Raw genomic sequence first — 12849 nt, forward strand, 5'->3', positions numbered from 1 at the left:
TCTTCCTATAGATGCTGCCTGGCCTGCTGCATTCACCAGCAACTTTGTCCCAATTCACACCCACAAGTTCTAGCCTTATAGCCTCATAATTTTCCCTTCCCCAATTAAAAATGTTCCTGTTCTCTCTGATTCTATCCTTTTCCATGATAATGCTAAAAGTCAGGGAGCAGTGGTCACTGTCCCCCAGATGCTCACCCACTGAGAGATCTGTGACCTGACCTGGTTCATTACCTAGTACTAGATCTAGTATGGCATTCCCCCTAGTCGGCCTGTCCACATACTTTGACAGGAATCCATCCTGGACACACTTAACAAACTCTGCCCCATCTAAACCCCCGGAACTAATTAGGTGCCAATCAATATTAGGAAAGTTAAAGTCACCCATGATAACAACCCTGTTATTTTTGCACCTTTCCAAAATCTGCCTCCCAATCTGCTCCTCTGTATCTCTGCTGCTACCAGGGGGCCTATAGAATACCCCCAATAGAGTAACTGCTCCCTTCCTGTTCCTGACTTCCACCCATACTGACTCAAAAGGGGATCCTGCTACATTACCCACCCTTTCTGTAGCTGTAATAGTATCCCTGACCAGTAATGCCACCCCTCCTCCCCTTTTCCACCCCTCTATCCCTTTTAAAGCACTGAAATCCAGGAATATTGGCCCTGGTGCCAGCCAAGTCTCTGTCATGGCCACTACATCATAATTCCATGTACGTATCCAAGCTCTCAGTTCATCACCTTCGTCCCTGATGCTTCTTGCATTGAGGTACACACATTTCAGCCCTTCTACCTTACTGTCTTTACACCGTTTATTCTGCTTCTCTTTCCTCAAAGCCTCTCTGTATGTTAGATCTGGCTTTACTCCATGCACTTCTTTCACTGCTCTATCGCTCTGGGTCCCATTCCCCTCGCAAATTAGTTTAAACCCTCCCGAACCATGCTAGCAAACCTACCTGCAAGGATATTGCTCCCCCTCGAGTTCAGGTGCAACCCATCCAATCTGTACGGGTCCCACCTTCCCCAGAAGAGATCCCAGTGATCCAAAAATCTAAAACCCTGCTCCCTGCACCAACTCCTCAGCCACGCATTCAACTGCCATCTCCTCCAATTCTTACCATCACTGTCACGTAGCACTGGCAGCAATCCTGAGAACACCACCCTTGAGATCCTGTTCTTCAGCCTTCTGCCTAATTCCCGAAACTCACACTTCAGGACTTCATCCCTCTTCCTGCCTATGTCATTGGTACCAACATGTATCACCATTTCTGGTGGCTTTCCCTCCCGTACCAAGATGTCGTGCACCCCGTCAGAGACATCCCGGACCCTGGCACCCGGGATGTCGCTTTCTTTTAGCCTACACCGGGGAGGCCAAGAGCGGGATCTTGATGACCAGGCTTCCCAGGATCTCCATACCTTTTGCCCAGGCTTGTGACCTGGAGAATTCACTCCAGTGCCACATTCCATTGTCCTTCAAGACTTACAGATACCATCATCATAGCCAATAATTCAGTTTCAATGTACCATGGAAATTCCATTAGATTTGGCATGGACTAGATGGGCCAAAGGGCCTGTTTCTGTGCTGTACTTTTCTATGACACTAGTTTTATGTACTCATCACCCAAGGATGTTGCCAGAGCTCGAGGGTCTGACTGAAGTGTGACCTTACAGAGCTGTTTAAAGTCGTGAGAAGCACAGATAGAGTGAATATAATGTATCAACGTTTCTTTCTTTTACTCCAGGGAAGAGGGACCAAAAACTAGAGGACATAGATTGAATATAAGATGTGAGAGATTTAAAAAGGACTTCAGGGGAACTTCTTCACACAGAGGGAGATGTATACATGGAATGAGCTTTTAGAGAAAGTGATTGAGGCAGGTACAATACTATGTCGACTCAGACCTAGGGGGCCGGCATCGGGCAAATCAGGTACGATAAGAACATTCAAAAGACCATATCATAAGATATAGGAGCAGAATTAGGCCGTTTGGCCCATTGAGCTTGCTTCGCAATTTTATCATGACTGATCCAATTTACCTCAGCCTCCTGCCCTCTCCCCATATCCCTTCATGCCCTGACCAATCAAGAATCTATCAAGTTCTGCCTTAAATATACACAAAGTCTTGGCCTCCAGAGCTGCCTGTGGCAAAGAATTCCACAGACTCACCACTCTCTGGCTAAAGAAATTCCTCCTCACCTCCATTCTGAAAGGATACTCCTCTGAGGCTGTATCTTCTGATCTTCGAGTGTCCCACGATAGGAAACATCCTCTCTACATCCACTCTATCAAAGCCTTTCACCTCATTCTTCTGAATTCTTGTGAATACAGGCTCATATCCATCAAACACTCTTCATATGACAAGCCATGCAATCCTGGAATCATTTTCATGAACCTCCATTGAACACTCTCCAGTTTCAGACCATGATTTCCAAGATAAAACTACTCTCAAATCTCCAATACACCAGTGCTTTGTAAAGTCTCAACATTACATCCTTGATACTTGATAAGTACATGGATAGGAGAGGTTTAGAAGGATATGGGGCAAAAACAGCCAAATAGGATGAGTTGGGCAGAAAAGACAGCTTCCATTCTGTATCACCTCTATCTCAGCTTCAAACCCCTTCATGTACTGTGTGTTAATCAGAAATCTGGTAAAACGGGAAAATAGTTTGAAGTGTTGTGAATTCCCTCATCTTTTATTTGCATACCGATTATTTCATTCATGACAACATCCAATCCAAAGGGAATTTTTAAAGACTAGTGGGTTCTAAATGGATACTTCTAACTTATCAGGGTAGTGATTTTAAAAATATTAACCAAATAGCACATGACTGTAACAGGAGACTGTAGATTAAGTCTGAAGGAAGATGGTTAGGAGATTCTGCTGCTGGGACTGAAAACAAACATTACAACTAGTGTATCTCTTCTTTTTCCTAGAGATGCTGCCTGGCCTGCTGCATTCACCAGCAACTTTGATGTGTGTTGCTTGAATTTCCAGCATCTGCAGAATTCCTGTTGTTTATCTCTTCCTTTGCAAGTTTTCTTTGAAATGGGGATGACCTGTGGAATGGCATGAGTATATTTCAAAGAAATTCGTAACCTTGAATCTGCAATAAAATATTTAATACAAGTGAACTGGAAACTATGAAATTACATGCGGGGAGAAGAAATAAAAGACCTGTTGCATTGCAGATTACAGACTATATATATTTTTAATATCAATTTATGGGGAAGTGGGTGGTAATTTTAAATTCTGTTACTGCCTGTTGCAAAGCGCTTAGCTGCCTGTTGTCCAGCTGATTTGTTTTTGCTTGGCTGAAGATGATACACTGTGTTAGCTGGTATGCAGAATGTCACTTCAAAGACATTTTTCCTTTCTAATCAATGCAAAGCAAATGGAAACAACTTCTTCTTAAGCATAGGTCACCAACAACAGCTCGCCAGAGTCTTCTGTCCTGGACCAGTCTTTTCATTTGTTCCCAGGTATAACCCATCTTCGAAGATCCTTCCTCCCCCAGAGATGAGGTCTTTGGAGCTTCTGTTGCCATTTCTGTCACACTGGGTTTTTTTACAAGCTGGGGTCCCTAGCTCTACGCCCAACCCTCCTCCTTTCCCAGCTGGGCTTGGGACTATCCATGGCAGAGTTCATATGGAAACTGCTCAACACAAGCTCTTTGCTTGGTCCTGAATTAAACTGATTTAAGGCAGAGGGCTAAAGTCAGATGGTTCAAGAGGCCTTCAGCCTGGTATCTGGTTTAAATTTGGATATCATTTACACACAGCACTGCCACAAGAAAGCAGCATCAGTCATTAAGGATCCCCACTATCTGGGCCATGCTCTCCTCTTACAACTACCATTGGGCAGGAGGTACAATAGCCTTGGGTCCCACACCACTATGTCCAGGAACAGTTATTACCTGACAACCATCAGGATTCTGAACTTGCATGGCAAACTTCACTCATCACAACTCTAAACTGATTCTACAACCTACAGACTCACTTTCAAGGACCCTTTATAATCTATGTTCTCAGATTATCTTTTTTTATTTCACAGTTTGCCTTCTTTTGCACACTGGATGTTTGTCAGTCTTCATGTATAGTTTTTCCTCATAAATTCTATTGGATTTCTTTATTTTCCTGTCAATGCCTGCAAGAAAATGAACCTCAAGATAGTATATGGTGATATATGTGTACTTTGATAATAAATTTTACTTTGATACTTAGATTATTTTATGACCCTTATTCAGATACGGATGGCACCTGTTGGCTCCCTCTATTTAAAAGATACGATCGGCAGAAAGGATAGAGTCAGCCCTGGCTCAGCTGATTTCACCCTCACCTTTTGTAAGGCAAAGGCTTCAAATTTCAATGTGGACACTTAAGCCTAAAATCTCGGCTGAAATCCCAGGACAGCAGTAAGGTGTTCCAATGTGTGGAGATTTTGGATGAAAGTTTAAACCAAGACCTTGACTGCTCTTTCAGATAGACACAAAAGGAAAACAGCAGGGTAAGTAGCTCAAACATAAGATGCTGGAAATATAGAGCAACACACACAAAATGCTGATGGCACTCAGCAGATCAGGCAGCATCAATGGAGAGGAAAACACGGTCAAGACTTTTAGCCAATACTTTCCATCGGCATAGGGTAAGTAACTTGGTGTCCAGGTCAATTTAACTCTCCTTTTGGGTCATCATTTCCACCTCTCCTTCCTACCTACCTCTGCTCCTCCCCTTTTTGTTTCCTTTCCAATACCTTCCCTCACCCATCATCTATTTATGTTCCCCATCCCACAACCTGTTCCGTCTATCTAACACCCACACACTTTACCCATCATATCTCCTCCCCCATCTGGTTCCATTTGCCTGTCATCTGGACAACTTGCTGGGCAACTTGAGTAAGATACACAAAATTCTGGAACAACTCAGCAGGTCATACAGCATCTATGGATGGGAATAAACAGTCAACATTTTGGGCCAAGAACTTTCATCAGGACTGGAAAGGAAAAGGGCTGAAGCCAGGATAAGGTGGTGGGAAGAGGATAGGAATACAAGCTTGCAAGTGATAGATGAGGCCATGTGAGGGGGACGGCAGGTGTGTGGCTGGGCGAGGGAGGATTATGAGAGGAACTGGGAGGTGATAGGTAGAAAGGGTAAAGGGCTGAAGAAGGAGGAATCTAGCAGGACAGAGGACAATGGAAGAAAGGGAAGGAGAATGGGAATCAGAGGGAGGTGATGGACAGGTGAGAAGAGGGTGAGAGGGTAACCAGAATGGGGAATGAAAAAAGAGACAAAGGGTAAGTGAGGGGGAGAAGTTGCCAGAAATGGAGAAACATGCCATCAGATTGGAGGCTACCCAGACAGAAAATGTGGTGTTCTTCCTCTAAATTGAATTAGGCCACATCATTATCACCACCCCTACTTATCAGTTTCCAGCACTGTGAGCCTTTGTTTCCCCACATGTCACTCTTCAGTCTCTGTCTCCACCTTCACCCACCCCTCCCCCACTTAGCTCCTTCTGCCATCATCCCTCACCCCTTCCCGGGTCCACCTGTCACCATGGGCCATCATCTCACCCCTTAATCTCTCCTCTAAATAACAAATATCTTCCCTCTCCCTTTAGTTCCAATGCAGGGCATCAACCTGAAACACCAACCATCCTTTTGTCTCCATAGAGCCTGCCCAAGCCACTGAGTTCCTCCAGCAGCCTGTCTGTTGCTCTAGATTCCAGCACCTGCAGTCTTCAAGATTCAAGTTTATTTAAAGTCATTTACAGTAGAAAAGTGTAAAGGAGAACAAAATAATTGTTACAACAGATACCAGATCCAGAGCAGCACAAAAAAAACAGTAAGATAAAGATACAATAACAATAAAAACACAATAAATATAAGTACATAAGATAGCTTATATACCTGTACATAAACTGATTCTATGTCCATAAAGTGACACTAGGCACAGGAGTGTCTGTACATAAGGTGACTGACAGGAAATGATAAAGTAGTGGTGGTTGGGTTAGTGGGTGGAGGTGTTGATCAGCCTTACTGCATGGGGAAAGGAACTGTTTTTGGTCTGGTGGTTCTGGTGTGGATGCTACGTAGCCTCCTCCCTGAAGGGAGTGGAACAAACAGTAATGAGCAGAGTGGGTGGCATCCTTCATGATGTTACTGGCCCTTTTCCGGCACCTTTTTGTATACACTGTATGTCCTTGATGTGGTTTTCTGTCCAACAGCATCACTGAAATAGATTATCTGATTACTGTCACACAGGTAAGAGAATCACAAACAAGAGAAAATCTGCTGATGCCGGAAATCTAAGCAACACACACAAAATGCTGGAGGAACTCAGCAGACCAAGCAGCATCTATGGAAAAGAATAAACAGTTGACGTTTCAGGCCAAGACCCTTTATCAGGACTCGTGATGAAGGGCCTCGGCCTGAAATGTCGACTATTCACTCTTTTCCATCGATGCTGCTTGGCCTGCTGAATTCCTCCAGCATTGTGTGTGTTACTGTCACACAGGTGTTTGTTAAAGTATTCACTGTGGTTCCTAATTTATAACATTTACTACATTTCAAAAGAACAAAGATGGTTGTGAAATCCTTTTCAATGCCCTGAGGGCGTAAAAATTCTATAAATAAGTGAGACTTTCTTTATAATAAAGTATGCTACTCAGGCTATTAGTTCATACCCCTAGGAATAGCTTAACATACTAATGAGTTCTTACAACTATTCCATTACTTTTCACTACAATAGAGTCTACTCAGTGTTGCTATTGTAAGAATATCTCAATGACTTCAGTCTTAAATTTAACACACACAAAATGCTGGAGGAACTCAGCAGGTCATGAGCACCTATGGAAAGGACTAAAGAGTCGATGTTTCAGGCTGAGACCCTTTGACAGGTCTCGATGAAGGGTCTCAGCCCGAAACATTGACCTGTTATTCCTTTCCATAGAGACCATATGACCAACTGAATTCCTCAAGCATTTTGTGTGTGTTATTCCAGATTTCCAATATCTGCAGAATCTGTGTTCAGTCTTAAATTTGTCTTTTTTTGTTTAAATCTGTCTAACTCCCAGTTTAATTCAAAGTCACTCTCCATATTGACCTTTCACTTACATACACAGTGGCCACTTTATTAGGTACACCTTCTCACTAATGAAAATATCTAATCAGCCTATCATGTGGCAGCAACTCAATGCATAAAATCACGCAAACAACATTTGTTGTTCAGACCAAGTATCAGAATGGGGAAGAAATGTGATCAAAGTGACCTTGACCGTGGAATGATTATTGGTGCCAGACGAGGTGGTTTGAGTATCTTGGAAACTACTGATCTCTTGTGATTTTCATGCACAACAGTCTCTCGAGTTTACAGAGAATGGTCTGAGAAACAAAAAACTTCCAGTGAGCAGCTGTTCTGTGGGTGAAAACACCTTGTTAATAAGAGAGATCAGAGGAGAACGGCCAGACTGGTTCAACCTGACAGGAAGGCAACAGTAACTCAAATTACCACAAATTACAACAGTGCTGTGCAGAAGAGCATCTCTGAATGCACAACACATTGAACCCAAAAGAGGATGGACTACAGCAGCAGAAGGCCACAAACATACACTCAGTGGCCATTTTATTAAGTTCAGGAGGTTCCTATAAAGTGGCCACTGTATGTATTTACCCTGTCATTTTCGATGAGTCTTTGATCACCTCAGGCAACATGCTGAAATTGTTCACCAGTGCTGTTGCAAGATGGAAGAAGATGGAGGTGCATAGCCGCCAACCCCAGATTCGGGACGGCACCCACTGACTGACTGAAGTAGATACAAGATACTGTCCTTGCTGTTTATTCAAAGCTGTGGGTATAAATATCAGGTCACAGGCTGACTTTGCTTCACATTACCAAGCGATTTAGTACTGAAAAACTGGCGTCATCTGAGGTACCTGAAAAAGTGTAGTAGCTGCATTTCTTTGTAACAGAGACTCTGCAACACCGATGATCTGATGAGGGTCAAAGTTTACTTGTGATAAACCAGATCTGAGGTTCTATCCCAAATAATGTAGTCTTGTAAAGACATTTATTATTCCATTAGCTGAACAGTCAGGAAACGGAAAGTTTATTAGAGAAGTTTCTGTGTGACCCTTAGGCTAACAGATTACACATTAACAGAAATTGTTCATAAGAAGTTACATTATATGAACAATGTAATATTCATATAATGTTAGGGGACCATTTCACCCTAAGTCTATTTGCCATTCAGCTGCATTACAATAGATCTGATACTTCAAATCCACTTAGAATACAGGACAGCACAGGAACAAACCAGTCAGCCTACCACGTCCTCTTTCACTACTATCATCAGGCAGGAGGAGAAGGCCTCAGGTCCCACACCACCAGGTTTAGGAACAGCTATTACCCCTCAACCATCAGGCTCCTGAACCAGTGTGGATAACTTCACTCATCTCAACACTGAATTGATTCTACAACCTACAGACTCACTTTCAAGGACTCTTTGCAACTTATGTTCTCAGTATTAGCTTTACATTTGCAAAGTTTGTCTTGTTTTGTATATTGGTTGTTTGTCAGTCTTTGGCTGTTTGTAATTTTTTGTAAATTCTATTGTATTTATTTGTTTCCTGCAAATGCCTGCAAGAAAGTGAATCCCAAGGTAGTTTCCAGTAACATATAATGTAGTTTGATATTAAGTTTACTTTGAACTTTGAACCATGTATCCTTCCTTTCCATGACAATGGCTAGCTTTCTCACTGCCTCAAGGAAGCTGCCATTCAGGGGTTCCCTACCTTTATATACCACTGACCAATACAGTATCATTAAGCAAGATGTCCATGGACCCCAGGTTGGGAACCCCTGAGCCAGCATAATCAAAAACTTCACCCACACCGGACATTCTATCTTCTCCCCCCACGCCAATCAGGCAGAAGATACAAAAGCCTGAAAGCACGTACCCTCAGGGTCAAAGACAGCTTCTATCCCACTGTTGTAAAACTACCGAACGGTCCCCCGTTGACCCCACAATCTAATTGTTCTGACCTTGCACCTTACTGTCTACCTACACTGCACTTTCTCTGTACTGTAACACTTCACTCTGCATTGTTATTGTTTTATCTCATACTACCTCAATGCACTGTATAATTGATCTAAGTGAGTGCTATGCAAGACAGGTTTTTCCACTGTAGCTCAGTACGTGTGACAATAATAAACCAAATTACCATGTCCATGATGACCACGATGCAATTCCAGACTAATCCCATCTGCCTGAACATGCTCTTGATTCCCTTATTTGCTGCTTGTCCAGATGCCTCTTAGACAATGCTACTGATTCTGCTTTCACCACTTGCCCTAGCAGTACATTCCAGAATCTGTATAAATAAAAATGTGGCTTGTAAATCCCCTTGAAGTTTTCCCTTTCTCACCTTAAAGCTATTCTCCAAGAGGACCAAAACTTTTCGTGGTTTGGAGGTTTGTCTACCTCAATGACCTGGGTAGCTATGCTGGCTGAAGTCAAAGCTGTGTATGCCTTGGCCCAAGGTATGGTCACCCATGCCAAACAGGTAGAGGCCAGACTAAGAGTGGTCTACCAGTCCTCTAGGTTTGGGTGTTCAGCTCAGGGTTAACAACTCTTAACTCATAAAACAAAATCCTTCTGTGAACAGAAATCCTTCCACATCTGAGTGCAACAGTATTCTTGAGTCTCCACCCGGAACTTGTACAGCTGACAGTAGTGAAAACTGAGAGAAAGCTACTGGCACAACGATGGAAGCCCTGAACACCGCCAGAGAGAGGTACCTTCACTGATGCCCTAAACACCAGTGGCGTAACAGACTGTAAGTACCTTGAAGCTATGCCCTCCAGAATTTGAACTTTCCAGCCTGGGAAAAAGTCTATCTATGGCTCTTATAATTTTCTAAACCTCTATCAGATCTCCTCTCAGCCTTCGCAGCTCCAAAGAAAACAACCTAAGTTTGACCAACCTCTCCTGAAAGCACATGCCCTCTAATCCAGGCAGCACCCTAATAAAGCTTTTCAGAGGCTTCAATATAAACACAACAGATTCTGCAGTTGCTGGAAATCTTGACCAATACACACACACACACACACACACAAAGTGCTGGAGGAACTCAACAGGTCAGGCAGCATCTATAAAAGGGACTAAATAGTCGACGTTTTGGGTCAAGACCCAACTTCAGGACCCTCAGCTTCTGCATCCTTCCAATAATGGGGCAACCAGAATTGAGTGCAATAACCAGCCACATCTGGAGGACATAATTTGTGGTTATTTACCTCCCACTGCTCCATTTGATCTCATTCCCTTATCCAAGACACAGTGTGGCAATTTAAACTCATGAATTATCAATCACTAGCAATAACACCAAAAATCTAAATATTGGAGCTGATTCAGCCTCAGAGACTGTGGTCAATAAAGAGGGCACATACACTCAGTGGGCATGTGGCAGCAACTCAATGCATAAAAACATGCAGACTTAGTCAATTCTTGTTCAGGCCAAACATCAGAATGGGAAGAAAGGTGATCTAAATGACTTTAATGATTGTTGGTGCCAAATGGGGTGGTTTTGAGTATCTCACAAACTGCTGATCCCTTGAGATTGTCACGCTCAACAGTCTCCAGAGTTCATAGAGAATGGTGTGAAAAACAAAAAAACGTCCAGTTCTCTGGGTGAAAATGCCTTGATAATGAGGGTCAGAGGAGAATGGTCAGACTAGTTCAAAATGACAAGAAGGTAATAGTAACTCAAATAACCACACATTACAACAGTGGTGCGCACAGCATGTCGAGCCTTGAAGTGGAGCAAAGGACCACACCAGGTTCCATTCCTGTACCTAATAAAGTGGCCACTAAGCGTCAGCTGTGATGGTGGCCTATGGCAGCTAACCAGCTGATGTAGGCTATCTTGCATGTAAATGATATCTCAGGTCTGTGGGATTACCATGATACTCAGTAACTCAAGAGCCTGTTAATCCATCTGGGTAGAGCCAATCACAAAGAGTTTAAAATTGGGAATCAATTGACATTTGGTGAATTGGTGAAAAAATATGCTTTATTACAAATTACAAAACTGTAAGGTATAATTTTATTGACATCATAAATCACATAAAGAAATAGCCTGAATCTTTCTTTGCCATCTTCTTACCATGTGGTAGCACTTTCTGTCTCACTTTCAAGCTGCATGTCGTAAGACCTGAAAGAACATTGATTTCATAAACTTAGTATATGATTAGCACACTATTTTCTTAACAGCATATAATAATTAAGCTACTAAATCAAATTATAACAACTAGTTAGAAAAGACTTCTAAATATAATATTCTAATCTAAATTACACAATATATCTTCTTTATTGGGCAAATGGTAGGAGCTCCATGGTACAGGGAATGGAGCTGTTCAAAGCCCACAAATTCAAGGCAGCCTTAACAACATCAGCCATGACACAGGAGCAAATCTTATAAGAGTATTTATTTTCATATGAAGGGGTGAATGTATGGACAAAAAACTGAGGTGCAAGGTACTTAGCAGGGCTTGTGCAGGATTCCCTAAAGGTTAATTTGCAGTTTGAGTCTCTGGTGATGAAAGCAAATGCAATGTTAGCATTCATTTCAAAAGGACTAAAATATAAAAGCAAGGATTTAACGTTGAGAATTTATAAAGCACTGATGTATTGTGAGCAAAACACTTTTGACAAGAACAGGCCATTTGGCCCAACAATGCTCACCAAATGTGCTGAAACTGGAGCGGCTTCAAAGGAGGTTCACGAAAATAATTCCAGGATCGAACTGCTTGTCACATGAAGAGAATTTGATGGCCCTGGAATTTAGAAGAATGAGTGGTGACCTCACTGAAACCTACTGAACAGTGAAAGGCCTCGAGTGGATGTGGAGAGATATTTCCTATGGTGGGAGAGTCTAAGACCAGAGGACACAGCCTCAGCATAGAGGGGCATCCTTTTAGAATGGAGATGAGGAGAAATTTCTTTAGCCAGGGAGTAGTGAATCTTGGAATTTGTTGCCACAGGCAGCTGTGGAGGCCAAGTCTTTACGTATTTTTAAGGCAGAAGTTGACAGGGCATGAAATGATACGGGGGGAGGCAGGAGATTGGGGTTGAAAGGAAAAATGGATCAGCCATGATGAAATGGTGGAGCAGATTCAATGGGCCAAATGGCCTAATTTTGCTCCTATGTCTTATAGTCTTACAACAATGAGAGGGTTGAAATGTCTAATACTAAAGGGCATGCATTTAAGGTGAGAGGGGATAATTTCAAATGAGATGTGAGGGGCAATTTTTGAGAGTGGTGGGTACCTGGAATGTGCTGCTTGGGGTGGTGATAGAGGCAGATATATTAATTTTAAGAAGTGTTCAGATAGGCACATGAATGTGAGGAAAATGGACAGAAATAGATATAGTATAGGCCGAGGGGATTAGTTTAGTTGATCATTTGATTACTAATTTAATTGGATCATCAAAATATTGTGGGCCAAAGTGCCTGTTCCTGTGCTGTACTGTTCTATGTTCTATGAGGTTGTAGATTTAAAGGGGGGTACAGAGGGTGGTGGGTATATGAAACAAGCAGACAGAGGAAATGGTAGAGATGGGCACAATTACAACACCTTTAAACAGGCTTATGGATAGTAAAGATTTAGAGGAGCACAGGCAAATAGGGCTAGTTCAGGAAAGCAATGGATGAGTTGAGCCAAAGGATCTGTTTCGATGCTGTATAATCCTAAGACTCTATGAATCCATGAATCAAACTCCTTCAAAAGTCTGCTGTTATTGTTTTGTTGTTTTTGTGCTCTGTTTTGATGTGTCCTGTGTTGTTGTGCTGAGC

The 12849-nt window shown here is 42.5% G+C and overlaps 1 protein-coding gene across 16 annotated transcripts in view; it reads right to left on the reverse strand.

The window, feature by feature from the left end:
* Nucleotides 1–12849, reverse strand: part of arhgap39 (Rho GTPase activating protein 39) — a 722701-nt gene that overhangs the window by 435803 nt on the left and 274049 nt on the right. For 9 of the 16 annotated variants that reach the window (XM_063044607.1, XM_063044605.1, XM_063044610.1 and 6 more), the window contains one exon: nt 11161–11208. The exons of 1 other annotated variant lie outside the window; for it this stretch is intronic. In XM_063044607.1, coding sequence (XP_062900677.1) covers nt 11161–11208 — 48 coding nt within the window. Of the gene's footprint in view, nt 1–11160; nt 11209–11738; nt 11831–12849 lie in introns of all 16 variants that reach the window. 6 more of the 16 variants (XM_063044609.1, XM_063044608.1, XM_063044615.1 and 3 more) reach the window with 1 other exon arrangement.

This window comes from Mobula hypostoma, chromosome 3 (assembly GCF_963921235.1).
Source record: "Mobula hypostoma chromosome 3, sMobHyp1.1, whole genome shotgun sequence".
In the NCBI taxonomy this organism is placed as follows: domain Eukaryota; kingdom Metazoa; phylum Chordata; class Chondrichthyes; order Myliobatiformes; family Myliobatidae; genus Mobula; species Mobula hypostoma.